Source organism: Mustelus asterias, chromosome 9, assembly GCF_964213995.1.
Source record: "Mustelus asterias chromosome 9, sMusAst1.hap1.1, whole genome shotgun sequence".
NCBI classification, from domain to species: domain Eukaryota; kingdom Metazoa; phylum Chordata; class Chondrichthyes; order Carcharhiniformes; family Triakidae; genus Mustelus; species Mustelus asterias.
In genome coordinates, this window is record NC_135809.1 from 33,528,163 (window position 1) to 33,543,993 (window position 15,831).

The 15,831-nt window shown below is 42.0% G+C and overlaps 1 protein-coding gene across 1 annotated transcript in view; it reads left to right on the forward strand.

Annotated features, from left to right (window-relative positions):
- Window positions 1–500: 500 nt before the first annotated feature.
- Window positions 501–15,831, forward strand: part of kcnq1.2 (potassium voltage-gated channel, KQT-like subfamily, member 1.2) — a 357,928-nt gene continuing 342,597 nt past the window's right edge. The window contains exon 1 of the mRNA XM_078221112.1: window positions 501–907. Coding sequence (XP_078077238.1) covers window positions 501–907 — 407 coding nt within the window. The remainder of the gene's footprint in view (window positions 908–15,831) is intronic.

The window sequence follows — 15,831 nt, forward strand, 5'->3', positions numbered from 1 at the left end:
TCTGCATCACTTCATGTGCACACTTCAGCATTTCTTTTCCATTCAATTTTTACTCTGATATTTGCAAACAAAATCGCGTCGAGTTAACTTTATTTAAAATGCATCTTGTTCGGGACACCGGGAGAGATGAATGAGTTGCGTGGGATTGAATGATTTAATATTAATACTCCCCACTAACTTTTCCTGCCTGACTTACGCGTAGATTGATTATCTAATTCTACCTCCTTACTAAGCAACCGGCTGTCTTTCACTTTTATTGACGTTTCTCTCGATTGCTGGAAGCTGCTTTTGTTCTTTCATCCTTTTTTAATCTGACTTCCAGGACATTGCGCTGTGATTGCTCCGAGCCACTCCTGTAACGCTGTGTTAACAGCCGCTGTGTTAACAGCAGAGACACACACACACATGCAGTGACCGCGGTGGCTATCCCGTGGGATGGATGGTACAATTCCTGGCCTGAACTGAGAGTTCCACCGGGAGTCGAGGTTGGGAAGACCGGGATGTCGTACCTCAACGGCGCATCGGTTGGATTCCCCATGCACAACCTCCAGGACCAAGTGCAAAGCTCGAGTTCCCAACTGTTGACTGTCAACGGGCACCGAAAAGCCCCAGCGTTTTTGGGAGTGGCTGAGGATGTGGCTGACACTTGCTACTCTCCAGTTTCACTTGAGCAAGAAGATGTCGTGGTTAATAATGGATCAAGCGTTGCTTGCAATCCGGAGGCGGATACTCCGGATTCAACCCTCCCGATGCACAGTGCATCCATGGCCGCCTCGGAGACGCGCAAGAACAGCACGTCCACTCGGTTTTACCGTCCTTACATGACCAAGACTAGCATGCAGGGAGATGTGTACAACTTCTTAGAAAGACCCAGCGGCTGGAAGTGCTTTATGTATCATTTCGCGGTGTAAGTATTGACACAAAAGCACATCTGTGCACGGTTTGATATTGAACAGGGAGTGTTCGAGGCAGTTGCTTCCCAACAGCGGGTCCCCTGCCAGGGTAAAACATGTGCTCTGGGAATTGGTAACAGTAGTAACAAAAACAAACATTGAAGCTCTTAACTGCGAGTCGTCAAATAAGCTTGGCCACAGATTTAATTCAATGTGTAAACTTTTTGGAGTTATAGGAGTAGGGGATTTTCACTGTAACTTCATTGCAGTGTGAGTCTACTTGTGACTAATAAATATAAACTTTAAGTGTTCTGAATAATAAGCCAGTTGGGTACCTATCTCACCCGAAGCTCCGGCTACAATGCTACAACTTGTTGCAATGTAAGCTTTTGTGCAAATAACTATCGTTTGAATGTCCAGTTCTTGACAGAAAATTGTCTTCTTTGAAGACTGTAATATAACTGATTTCCCTGCGTCAAAATGAGGCGTTGCCCGAGGCACTCTTGTCCTGTTGTGTGATGTTTAATGTAGGCGTTTTCCTTCCCGCCTCCCTCTTCCGAAAGTTTTTTTAAAGCTGTATTATGTGCCGGCTAAGAGGAATCAATCCCTCTGACCACCGTGTTTTCCACCTATGGAAACGACTTTTCCTGACTGTAGGTTGAACCTAAGTATTTGTTAAATTGGAAAACTATCTTTCTTTTAGACCGAACTTCTAAACGATGGTCTGAAATGTTTAATGGAAATTCCGGATTAATAATTTTAGTTCAGTTCATGCGGTCATGACAGGGTCTGTCCGTACCTCTTTAAATAGTAGCGTGAGGATGAGTTGTTCTAAAGAGTATCAACGCTTTATTTATGCCTATAAAATAACAATTTAATTTCCAGCAGCCTGCTGCTCACCGGATCTCAGCGAGAACAAAGGAATCACCTTACCAGTCACCTGATAAATCCCATTATGAGGATGACTCAGACCTACAGCAATGTGCATCTCCAGTCCCAGGTCATTTGAGTACATTTACTGAGTCTTTTGATGCTCTCTGGAACGTTACTGTTTTAATCCAAAAGTCCTTGGCTGGAATTTGACGAGGTACTTGGCGGCGGATTGGGAAGTGGGCAGGCTGGCACAGGAAGGTGTGGAAGAGTGCCCGCCATCTTCCCACCCACCATTTTTACCAGTGGGAGGAAAGGGGGCAGATGTACTGCCCACCGAGAGCCCCCTTACACGGTTATGGGCCACTTCCCACCTCCATGGACATTTTGCCTACGCCAGGAGGTTTGCCACTGGTTGGGGTAACTGAAATGGAATCTGGCAGCTCCAAGGGACACTTCCTGGGCACTCCATGGCCCCAGGGCAATGGCACCACCTGCCCTCAGGGAGTGACCTCCCTCTCCACCCTGTTACCTGTCTGCCCGGCAACCCCACATAGCCCTCAAGTTGGTGCCTCGCTATTGAAGGCTACATAGCTCCCGACCCTCTTGTAGCACTTGGGACTGGTGGCCGCTGTTCATTAGGGACAGGGGATCCGGAGGCACTGCCGGGAATAACCCACTCTCGGCTCCGCCGTTGGCTGAAGCAGGATCGTTCCTGCTTTTGACCCTGACAGTGGAATTATTGTGGCACAATTCTGGCCCTTGTTGCGGCGCTACCTGTAGTAGAAATATGTTTTAGAAACGGAAATTTTAGCCCGCCCTGACTGATATCTGGGTCTGAGGATACTGAAAGCACTGCTTAACTATGAGACATGGTCATATTCTGGGGAGCCTTGGAAATGCTGCTACATTATGGATTCAGTTTAATCTACTTTTTGAAGTAGCTGGGTTGTGTGTAGGAGAGGTCCTTGGAAGCTGCAAAGGCACTCTGGACGATTTGTTGCCTTGAATTCTGGTGTGGCCTTAACGTTATTCACTTTGACGGTTTAATGACCCACAGATTATTTTGACCAGATGTCTATTTTGGGAATGGCTCTGCTTTGCACAATGGGGAAGGCATCTTTCCTGTAAAAGTAAGTAAAGCCGCCATAGTCCCAGATAACCATAGGCATCGATTGGTGGTGATTTAACCTGAGGATCACCACACCTCAGGCAAGGGGTGAGATTGAGAAGGCGGGGCCTTCATGAATAACCTCAACCAGTACAGGAATTGAGCGCACACCGTTGGCATCACTCTGCTAACCAGCTGTGCAGCCAACTGAACTGAACCAAGTTTGTGCTTTATCCTCCTGTCTGCGTGGATTTCCTCCCAGAGCTCTGGTTTCCTCCCACAGTCCAAGGATGTGCAGGTTAGGAGGATTGGCCATGCTAAATTGCCACTTAGTGTCCCAAGATGTGTAGGTCAGGGGGATTGGCAGGTTAAATACATGGGGTTACAGCGATAGGACCTGGGTAAGATGCTCTGTCGGGGAGTTGGTACAGACTTAATGGGCTGAATGTCCTCCTTCTGCACTGTCAGGATTCTACGATTCCATGATATTATTGTTAATACACTCCTATACCATTTTTTTTGAATTTTTATTCTTGGGTTGGTAATACCAGTCTATTTATGCTATGACTGGGGCCACTGATAAAAATCCCTTCTCCAGCCTTGTGTCCCTTCCTCAGCTTTATTGGCAATAAAATTGATTTAGGCACCTTAACACGATAAGCAAATATCTCTCACCATGGGAATTGGCGTGGGGTCAAGGTTGCATTCATGTGGCTGGGAGAAGTTCCACCCAACACATCTCTATTCCTGAAATGGCCTCCCTCCAAATTTCAGCACTTTAATCGGTACTTTTGCCCTTCATTGCTCTGTGCGGGTGTACTAACAGGCTCACAAAGAATATGCTTCCCAATGAGTTGCTCTTGGTTAGAAGAGACTGACAGATCTGGCTTCCCAGGTTTGTGACGCTTTACCAGCAGTTACAAGACTACAAAGTAATTAGCATATTTGTCTAATGTCAGGAGTGCACTTCTGATCAAATAAGTGCACTCTCAGATTCTTTGCGTATGAATATGACTTGACATTGTACCTCAAACTCTGAATTTTATCTTCAGTTATGTTTCTAAATTGGTACAATAGGAGCAAATCCTGCTGTACACTGGTATTATATTTTAAGACTCGCTTTGGGTCTGTAGGGAGGAGAAGGAAAGATGAAGAGTAGCTGTGCTGGTATCCATAGGCACAACATGTAGGGATACTTAAGGATTATTTGGCTACGGCAATTGCTTGAACATGAGCTCATTAAACTTTATGGCAACTGTCATTTCCCCGAACAGCATATCTGTATATAAATGAGATGAACATTATTATGAAAGTGTTCACCTTACTTTTTTAAAATGTCTGTCAGATGCAGTTAATCACCTAAATAGAATAGACATGAGTGAATGTGAACGATTGGCAGAGCCAATGCATCAAGTGAAAGGGAATGAAGATTCATTGGGTACCAATTCAACTGGATTTCATAATTATCCCGGATATCTGTTGCACTAGATTAACTGATAAATTAATATTTCCCTTTTGATCAATACTTTTCCTTTCCATTGTTTACAGTTTTACTTGCTCCTCGCCACTTTTATTGTCACAGTAATGAAAAAAATATTCTGGGACCATACTTGCCATCTTTAGTTTCCTTGTTTTACCAAAGCAATTTTCAACTTGTTCAGCATGTGTTCTGCCCTATTATTTGTCTGTAGGTTTTTGACAACTGTTTCTTCTGGTACATTGAGGTGACCAGATAAGAGGCATTTATTATAATGAGCAGAAGTAAAATCTGTGTTTTATTTACGAAATATGACAAATATAATGAAATGCAGGCTGCACTGGGAAGATTTGCCAAAATGAGTTGCTGTAACGGTTGACTGAAAATGAAAACACAATCATGAAGGGAAACTGTTGGAAAAACAAATTAAAATAGTGTTCCAAAGAGATTAGTAAATGGAATACAGCTTTAAATGTTTGCTCTGTTTGGCATTTTGACTAGGTGTCACTGACATATGAGATGCAGGAGACAGTGCAAAAGAATGGGAGATGACAAATGATCCCTTGTTTCAAATCACAATGCCAGGATGTTGAGCTTTGACAAGGAAGCATAATTTGCACATTTTAGGAAAAATGAGGGAAAATAAAATATAAAATTTTTGAAGGGAAATTGTTGAGATGACTGTAGAGGATATTTTATATAAATACAAGGATCAGAAGACAGAAGCAGAAGGAACTGCAAATAATTTAGGTGAAATAACTTGGGCAGCACGGTGGCACAGTGGTTAGCACTGCTGCTTCACAGCTCCAGGGTCCCGTGTTCGATTCCCGGCTCGGGTCACTGTCTGTGTGGAGTTTGCACATTCTCCTCGTGTCTGCGTGGGTTTCCTCCCACAGTCCAAAGATGTGCGGGTTAGGTTGATTGGCCAGGTTAAAAATTGCTCCTTAGAGTCCTAAAATGCGTAGGTTAGAGGGATTAGCGGGTAAATATGTGGGGCTAGGGCCTGGGTGGGATTGTGGTTGGTGCAGACTCGATGGGCCGAATGGCCTCCTTCTGCACTGTAGGATTTCTATGAACAAATAATTTTATCATGCACTGATCATAAAATCATGATATTGCCTCATCACATAAACTGTTCCTTAATATTGTAAACAATGATACTTTCCTAACAGTGAAAAGGGAATTCTGAAAGGTTAGAAATATCTTTATGCCGAGAGCTGTTCAAACATGCAATTCTACACCACAGGCAGCAATTGAGATGAAGATCATGGCACCTTTGAGGAGAAGAATTGATAAATATTTGAAACAGAATATATTAAGAGTCTATGGAAAGATAACATACTAATTTTGATTTGCTCCAGCAGAGGTCCTACACAATGAAAATAGGACAAATGGCCATCTCTGTGCTGTTGACTCCTATGGATTCCTGGAATAGAGACTTCTCACTCCGCTGGTCATCCAGGCTCACTTACCTTAGTAGCCTTGCTGGTGAAAGGCCTCACCTGATGGTCATGTATGATCCCCGTCAATGGGGACCTGTCGTAATGGCATTGCTGGTTAGACCGGAGGCCATTGAGGCCTCCCTGGAGGGTTGGGGGCGGGGGGGGTGCCCCTTGGGCAGTGCCAGCCTGGCACTGCCAGCCTGGAACCCTGGCAGTGTCTGGCACCCTGGCACTGCCCACCGGACAGCCTGGCACACAGGCAGTGCCCACCGAGCAACGGACAGTGCCAAGATGGTGGGACCTGAGGGGTGTGGGGCCTACTGGGAGGGGGAAGAGTTTGAAGGGGGCAGAGGACTCTGATTGGGATGGGGGAATGCTGCATACTGTGCAACCAGTGATTAGATTGTCTGTGGAAGGGGGGCGAAAGGTGATCGCCATAGCTGTGGGGAGGCAGTGACAGATGTCACTTGTGCTGTTGCAAAGAATGGAGAGATCTGCATATGTGTACTGGTGCCCTCTTCTGCAATCTGCTGGCTTTCAGGCAATTCTAGGCACTGCCCCTCCCCCTACTGGCAGGAAACAGATCTTGCTTCATTGGAGGCTGACATAGGGAACTATCAGTAGAAGCAGAAAACTGGATTTGTAAGAAAAGTCCCCAATGCTAACCCTAAGCAAGAAGATCATTAATTGATGAAACAGCTGGGGATGGGTCAACGTATTTTCCTCAGGAACACCCTGTTTGAATGATGCTCTGGGGCTGCGATGACTGCCTGCAACAAGCATTACAAGTTTTCTTTGTCTGGTTTGTGACTCCACTACAGAAGCATTTTCCTTTGGTACACTGTAACCTCAGTTCTGCTCAAGTTATTTGATGCCATTGTCACAAGCTCTGTTGATATTGAGGACAGCTACTCATGCCTCTTGCATTTTGGAGGATCAAATTTAGATATGAATTATACTGTAAATGGCAGAACCCTTAGGAACATTAACATACAGAGGGATCTGGGCGTGCAGGGCCACAGTTCCCCAAAAGTGGCAACACATGTGGTCAAGGCGATTAAGAAGGCAAATGGCATGCTTGCCTTCATCAGCTCGGGCATTAAGTACAGGAGTTGGGAAATCATGTTGCAGCTATGTAAAACCTTGTTTAGGCCGCATTTGGAGCATTGTGTGCCGTTCTGGTCACCACACTATCAGAAGGATGTAGAAGCTTTGGAGAGAGTGCAAAGAAGGTTCACCAGGATGTTGCCTGATCTTGAGGGTGTTGGTATGAGGGGAGATTGAATAAACTAGGATTGTTTTCACTGGAAAGTCGAAGGCTGAGGAGAGACCTGATAGAGGTCGACAAAATTATGAGTGGCATAGACAGGGTGGGTAGTCAGAGGCTTTTTCCCAGCATGGAAATGTCTATTACAAGGGGGCAGAGGTTCAAGATGAGGTGGGGAAGGGTGAAGAGAGTTGTGCGGAGGAAGTTTTTCATGCCGAGAATGGTGGGTGCCTGGAACGCGCTGCCAGAGGATGTGGTGCAAGCAAGCACATTAGCCATTTAAGAGGCTAATGAATACAGAGGAAATAGAAGCATACGGAGTAAGGGAAGAAGGTTTTTTTTACTTAGGGCATCATGATCGGCACAGGCTTGGAGGGCTGAAGGGCCTGTTCCTGTGCTGTACTTTTCTTTGTTCTTTGATCTACGGTTAAATATACATGGATGGAGGGCATTCATTGAATGATTACTTGAGTACATATAAAGAAACACTTATTAGCATTCATGGTGGAGAGTAGAGTTAGGAGCTTGTAGTGTTTCACTTTGTGAATGAATCCTAAAGTGAGTAAAAATTGTTTTCTGGTTTCTTTCTTCAACTGGCTATCAGGAGTTTATCATGAAGACCTTGGACCCTAATCTTCTGATTTTCTCATGACATAAGAATGCTGGGAATGGCACAGTAAATGATCAGTTTACCTAATATATTAACTTTACACCATCTCTACAGTGTAGCAAATGAAAAACATCGTCTACCAGCTGTAAATCTTTCTTAACACCAATGGGGACTAAATCAAACTTAACATTAATGAAGAACATCTGATTATGCCCATTTGATTTGCATTAATTATTCCTAATGGGACATTGTTAAGATTTTGACCAGAATTTGAGTTATAAAATGACCCTGTCTGAGTTATAAGGAGAGGCTGGATAGACTGGGACTTTTTTCCCTGGAGCATGGGAGACTTAGGGGTGATCTTGTAGAGGCCTATAAAATAATGAGGGGCATAGATCAGCTAGACAATCAACATCTTTTCTCAAAGGTAGGGGAGTCTAAAATTAGAGGGCATAGGTTTAAGATGAGAGGAAAGAGATACAAAAGGTCCAGAGGGGCAATTTTTTCACACAGCGGGTGGTGAGTGTCTGGAACAAGCTGCCAGAGGAGGTAGTAGAGGCGGGTACAATTTTGTCTTTTAAAAAGCATTCTGACAGTTGCATGGGTGTAGAGGGATATGGGCCAAATACGGCAATTGGAAATAGCTTAGTGGTTAAAAAAAAGGGCGCATGAACAAGTTGGGCCGAAGGGCCTGTTTCCATGCTGTAAACCTCTATGACTCTATGACTCTAATTTAATATGAAACTGCATGCACTGAGTTTGGTCCAACATGTCTTTCATTGTCAGACTTTCATTTTTGTGAATAAAGAAAAAACTGGAGATCAGAACTAAAGATCAGCAAACATCTGAAAAGAAAATGACAAATTATGACTTTTCAGGCTATATTTTTTGATTATAGAAAATAGAGAGCATTGATGCAAAAACATTTTGATTTGCAGTATTCCTATTCTTGAACTAGGAAAGTGATTGTCAATTGAGTATAAATGGTAAAATTAAATTAGTTAATTAAAATAATGAATAACAAAGAAAGGATAACTTATAATTATATAGTGCTTTTCATGTTTACCACACATCTTAAGTGCTTTTACAGCCAATGAAATACTTTTGATGTGTAGTCACTGTTGTGATGTAGGAAACACAGCAGCAGCAAACTCCCACAAACAGCAATGACCAGATCATCTGTTTTTGTGATGTTTATTGAGTGATAAATATTGGTTAGGACACAGGAGAGAACTCCACTGCTCTAATAGATCTGGTTACGGCACAGATCTCCATAATGAACAACATTATTATCCATATATATAGTCTTCCACCAATTTATGGTATTTTGGCTGTATTTATGGCTGTCCATTTACCTCTTATTCTCCAATCCCTGTTGTAGTTGGCTTATTCAGTAATGCAAAGCACTGCTCTTTCTCACATTCTGATTCTTTAAATATGTATCCCCCGGTACGATATACTTCCTTCAGATTGCATAGTCGTAGAATATTCATTGGAGAAAATCTAACGAGGGAACCAATAAGAGATTATCTTTATGAATAAATGAAAAGTAGCTTATGTGGAAGGAATATGCCCCAGGTGATGTTCATATTCCATGAATAGAGTTTCAAAACGCTGACAGGCTAGTTAGATGCTGATCGTATCCATTCAATATAAAGGAGCAATCAACAAAGCAAGTTGTCTCAGGATACATATTACCAAAATTGGCATATGGAATAAGGGGCAATTTGGAGCATGGATTGGAATTTGATTGATGGACAGAAAATAAAAGGTTGGATTTAAACAATGTTGCTCAAATTAATGAGTGGTTTTAAATATTGTGCCCTAGCTTGGTCCAATTTTGTTATCACTACATAAAGAACATTTGGACTGGAGTATAGGAAACAAGATTTTAATATCTGCTGATCACACAGAAGTAGAGGAGTATGACAAACAGTGAAGCAGAACAGAAGAAATAGGAAATTAAGTTGTAATTCCACTGTTAAGTTATAACAATTGTGGAAATTAAGTTACGACAAACATCTCTATCAAGTTATGGAAAATGCTTATTAGCAAGCGACGCCTTCACTGAGGCCAACGCTTGCGTACTCAGGTAAGTGACTAATCTAAACCTTGTTTAGTTCCATAAACACCGTGTTCCAGCCTTGGCCACAGGATGAAAATACGACCCTTTCAATAACAAAATTTCAATCAGCAAGTTATGTTGAACTATAACTGTTACATTTTCTGTATGAATTGACAGAACACTTTGCAATGCTTTGCGCTGTATTGTGTTCTCACTTGTGCACAAGCAATTAAAGCTTGGAAGTCTGAGTACTGTTAGTGCCTAGTGTTGTGTTTACCCAAGTTGACTGTAGCCGAGTGTTATTTGTACCCAGGTATTCGACAGAGGAGGGGAACTTGCAGTGTTATTGTATAAGATGAACCTATATATGATCTTCAGTTTCCCACCCTATCCACAGATCCCTTGGTTACCACACGCTCAAACATTGCTTGATCTCCATCTTGAATGTACACAACAGTTGAGCATCCAGAGAATTCCAAAGATTATCTGAGTGAAGAATTTCTCCTGCTCGCAGCCCCCTTATCCTGAGACTATTATGATCTCTAGTTCTAGAAAATGCAGCCAAGGGAACAATCTCTCAGGATCTACCCAATTAAGTCCTCTCAGAATTTTAGATGCTTCAATGAGATCAACTCTCATTCTTCTAAACCTCAGAGAGTGTAAGCACTTTCTATTCAATCTTTGCTCATGGGACAACCCTCTCATCCCAGGAATCAATCTATTGAACCTTTTATTGCATCTCCACAAAGACAAATGTTTCCTTTCTTGGATAAAGAGGCCAAAACTGTTTGCAGTATTCCAGTTGTGATCTCAACAAAGCGCTATAGATTTGTAACAAGACTTCCTTATTCTTATACTCCTACCCAAAAGAGGCTAACATACCATTTGCCTTCCTAATAGATTCCTTTATCCGCATGTTAACTTTCTGTGATTTATGTCTAAGGACAGCCAAATCCTTTCCTATCAACATTTACTAGCATCCCATTTTTTAAAGAATTCTATTCTTCCTACCAAAGTGTTCAATTTCCTAGCTCCACATAGGTATGTCAGATTATTTAACTAGTCTATATCCCTTCGCAGTCTCTCTGCATCTCCTCAGTTTAATTTTCCACAAAGCTTTGTGTCGACCGCAGATATTAAATATTATGCATCGTCCCTTCAGTTAAGTCATTTATATAAATGGTAAGTTGCTGACACCCAAGCACTGATCCTTGCAGCCCACTGCTAGTTACAGTCTGCCAACCTCAAAATGAACCATTTATTCCTACTCTCAGTTTTGTGTCTGTTGACCAATTCTCGATCTATGCTAATATATTACCCCCAATCCCATGAGCTCTAATCTTATCTGACTGTTTCTTGTATGGCACCTTATGGAATGCCTTCTGAAAATACAAAGATATGATGTATCCACAGGTTTCCCCTTAACTATCCTGCTAGTCACATACTAAAAAATCTCTGATAGATTTGTCACACATGATTTCCCTTTCATAAAACCATTTTAACTCTGCCCCAGCATGTGGTGATTTTCCAATTGCCCTGTTATCATGTCCTCCAGTCTCCAGACTGTAAAATATGTCATGCAATGTGGTGGTCGCGAGAGAGTAAAAGTGTTAAGTTCAGTTCCAGGAATAAAAAATTATATTTATAAGAATTGTCTAGAGAATTAAAGTTTTGAAGGCAAATAAGGAAAGATAATTTCCTTGGTGGAGCTTTCATGAATGAGGACCATAAATTCAAAATTATCACGAAGAAAATGAAGAGAGATTAGGGGAAAATTACTTATGCTGATAGCTATCAGAGCAGGGGGTGCTTTGCAAAAGGGAATTGTTAAAGAAAATACCTTGGCACCCACTGCTTACGCTGTGCAAGTGTATTGAAACCAAGTTCCCAAAAATGGTGTTTGGTGGTACACGTTTTTCATTTGTTAACCAAAAATGCAGTTAGCCATAACCGGGTCCCAATTATCTACATGTGGATAACATATTGGTCAATATTGGGTAAATAAGCTGCTTATATATATACATTATCACTATAAGATTTAATCTGAAAGCAGCATAATAATTACAATTGACTGGATGGAGAACCCAGTGGACTACTTATTATAGCGAAGGGTGGTTTTTATGTGATGCACTATTTGATTCACCTTGAGGTTGCTAGTTTCAGTTCAGTTAATAGGAAATGTAGGTTTGCTTTTGCAATTTACCTTTTTGTTATTTTGGCAGTAAACTTGAATTCTAACAGCCTTGAAATAAGGTGATTAGGAAGAGGCTTAGCATAAATATGTTAGGTAAATCTGAAACACAACTTCAATTTAAACTGTGGCATAGATTCAGACTGGCAGCAGGTCTGACATCTAAAGCTCCTCACATAGTGCTCCATGTTTGGAATACCTTCTGGATAGGAATTCCAAGTGTCAGGGGCGGCACGGTAGCACAGTGGTTAGCACTGCTGCTTCACAGCTCCAGGGACCTGGGTTCGATTCCCGGCTTGGGTCACTGTCTGTGTGGAGTTTGCACATTCTCCTCGTGTCTGCGTGGGTTTCCTCTGGGTGCTCCGGTTTCCTCCCACAGTCCAAAGATGTGCGGGGTAGGTTGATTGGCCATGCTAAAAATTGCCCCTTAGTGTCTTGGGATGCGTAGATTAGAGGGATTAGCGGGTAAAATATGTAGGGATATGGGGGTAGGGCCTGGGTGGGATTGTGGTCGGTGCAGACTCGATGGGCTGAATGGCCTCTTTCTGTACTGTAGGGATTCTATGATTCTAAGTCAGCGATAGAGCAAATTCTTGGAAAGGTGTGTAATTTAAAGTACATTTGTACATTGCAAAATGGTTTATATTTTGCTCTAAACCTTTACCTTAGATCCAGAGTTAGGGCTTGCCCTGATTCTAGAACACCCCAAATCCCTTAATTTCCCGAGAGACCCAAAATCTGTCCCGGTTTTAAATATAGTCAACGATGGATTATCCAGAATCCTCTGGAGCAGAGAATTCCAAAGATTGACAACACTTTGAGTGAAGAAATTTCTCTTGAATGATCAATCTCTTATCTGAGCCTGTGCCCCCATGGTTTTGATTCCCCAACTGATGGAAACAATCTCTATGTCTACCAGTCAAACTCCTTCAGAATCTTGTATGTTTCAATGACATCACCTCTCATTAATCTAAACTGCAGAGTATATAGGCCCAATTTACCCAACCTCTTATCATCGGACAATGTTGTCATCCCAGGGACCAGTCTATTGAGCCTTCACTGTACTGCTTCCAATGTACATACTTCCTTCCTTAAATATGGAGAGCAAATGTAGAGACCTGACTCAAAGAAGGGCAGGAATGGGTGTTAAATATTCTTTAATACAAGGTATTCAGGAAAGGTAGGAAAGGAAGAAAATGGGGAGAAGTGGTGCTATTGATTAAGGAGAGCATTGCAATGTTGGAGAGAAAGGATATTTCAGCAGGGTCAAAGACAGGATTTATTTGGGTAGAACTAAGGAATGAAAAAGGTGCAATTACATTGCTCAGTGTAGTCCATAGGGCACCAACTGTTGGAAAGGATATAGAGGAACAGAGAGGTGCAAGAATTATTGAGTAGTTGTAACAGGGGACTTTAATTATCCAAATATAAATGGACATAGTAAGGACAGAGAGGGCAAGAGTTCCTGGGAGTGTTTTCAGGAAAATTTTCGACAGCAGTATGTTTCCAATCCAATTTAGAATGAAGGCATTACTGGATCTAGTTCTTGGCAATGAGGTGGGCCAAGTGGATCAAGTACCAGTTGGAGAACATTTAGGGGACAGTGATTATTATATCATAAGGTTTAGGCTGACTGTGAAAAAGGACAGAGAACGATCCAGAGGAAGAATAATTCAACTACATTGGTAAAAGTTGGTGAGAGTCGTAAGATAAAGAAGACAATTTTGCTCATGACAGATATCAGATTGAAAGTTGAGAACTAGGCTGAATATAAAACGTTCAGAGGGGAGGTGAAAATGCAACGAAGAGAAGCAAAGAGGGAGTTTGAAAGAGACTGGCAGCCAACATAAAAGGGAATCTCAAAGTCTTCTATAGGCATACAAATAGTAAAAGGATGGTGAAAAGAGGATTGGTGCCAGCTAGGGAACAAAAGGGGAATTTATGCATAGGGGCAGAGGACATAGCTGATGGATTAAGTGGATACTTTGCATCTGTCTTTACCAAGGAAGATGCTATTTAGTGAAAGGAGAGGTAATTCAAACACTGTAAGGGTTTAAAATTGATCAGGAGGAGATATTTGACAGGCAGTCTAAACTTAAAGTTATTAAGGCACTAAGACTGGATGAGATGCATTCAAGGATACTGAAGAAATTGAGTGCAAAATGCGGAGGCACTGGCCAAAGTTCCTCAGCCTAGCTTAGACTCAGGCATGTTGCCAGAAGACTGCACAATTGCAAATATTACGCCCTTGTTCAAAAAAAGGGCATAAAGATAAGCCCAACAAATACAGGCCAGTCAATTTAAGTTTGGTGGTGCTGGAGCTTCTAGAAACAATAATTTGGGACAAGCTAAAGATCACATGGATAAATGTAGGTTACTTAAGAAAAACAACAAAGCTTTCTTAAGGGAAAACTGTATTTAACTAACAATGGAATTTTTTGAAGAGGTAATGGGAGATTGATGAGGGTATTATCATGGATGAGGTATGCAGCTTCTAAAAGGCTGATCAGGAACAAAAAAACATTTGATAGAATGGCATGCAGCAGACTTGAGAGCAAAGTTATAGTAGCAAAATTGATACAATGTTGGCTGATTGACAGAAAACAGAGAGTAGTGATTAATGGATGTTGTTTGGGCTGGAGGAAGGTTTGTACTGGAGTTCCTGATATATGTTAACAACCTTGCTTTTCCTGATATATGTTAACAACCTCAACCTTGGTGTACATGACACAATTTCAAAATTTGGGGATGATACAAAACTTGGAAGCATTTTGAACTGTGAGGAGGATAGTGTAAAATGTCAAAAGAACATGGACAAATGGTGGGCAGATGGCAGATGAATTTCAATGTGGTTACATTTTAAGTAAGTCATTTGGTAGGAAGAAGATGGAGAGACAATATAAAATAAAAGGTACAATTCGAAAGAGTATGTGGGAGCTGAGGGACCTGTGTGTATATGGGCATAAAACATTGAAGGTGGCTGGTTGAAAACATGGTTAATGAAGCATACAGCATCCTAGGCTTTATTAATAGAGGCATAGATTATAAAAGCAAGGAGGTTATGTTAAATTTGTACTGAACACTGATTCTGCCTGAACTGGAGTACTGCATCCAGTTCTGGATGCCAAACTTTAGGAAGGATGTGAGGGCATTGGAGAGAGTGCAAAAGATTCACGAGAATGGTTCAAGGGATGACGAACTTCAGTTATAAAGATAGATTGCACAATGTTCAGCACCATTTGTGACTCCTATTGAAGCAGTCCATGTCCAAATGCAACGAGACCTGGACAAAATGCAGGCTTGCACTGACAAGTAGCAAGTAACATTTGTGCCATACACTGGTCAGGCAATGACCATCTCCAACAAGAGAGAATCTGACCATCGCCCCTTGACATTCAATAATATTACCATCACTGAATCCCCCACTATCAACATCCTGCAGGTTACCATTAATCAGAAACTGAAATGGCTGACCATATAAATACTGTCTACAAGAACAGGTCAGAGGCTAAGAATCCTGTGGCAAGTAACTCACCTCCTGACTCCCCAAAGTCTGTCTAAAATCTGCAAGGCACAAGTCACGAGTGCGATGGAATACTCCGTCTTTGCCTGGATGAGTGCAGCTCCAACAACACTCAGGAAGTTTCACATAATCCAGGACAAAGCTGCCTGCTTGATTGACATTCCTTCTACAAGCATTCACTCCCTCCATCACTGACACAGAGTAGCAGCAGTGTGCGCCATCTACAAGATTCACTACTGGAACACAGCAAGGCTCCTTAGAAAGCACATTTGAAACCCACAATCATTACCATATCAAAGGACAAGGGCAGCAGATACATGGGAACAGCGCTACCTGGAAATTCCACTCCAAGCCACTCGCCATCCTCACTTGGAAAAATATC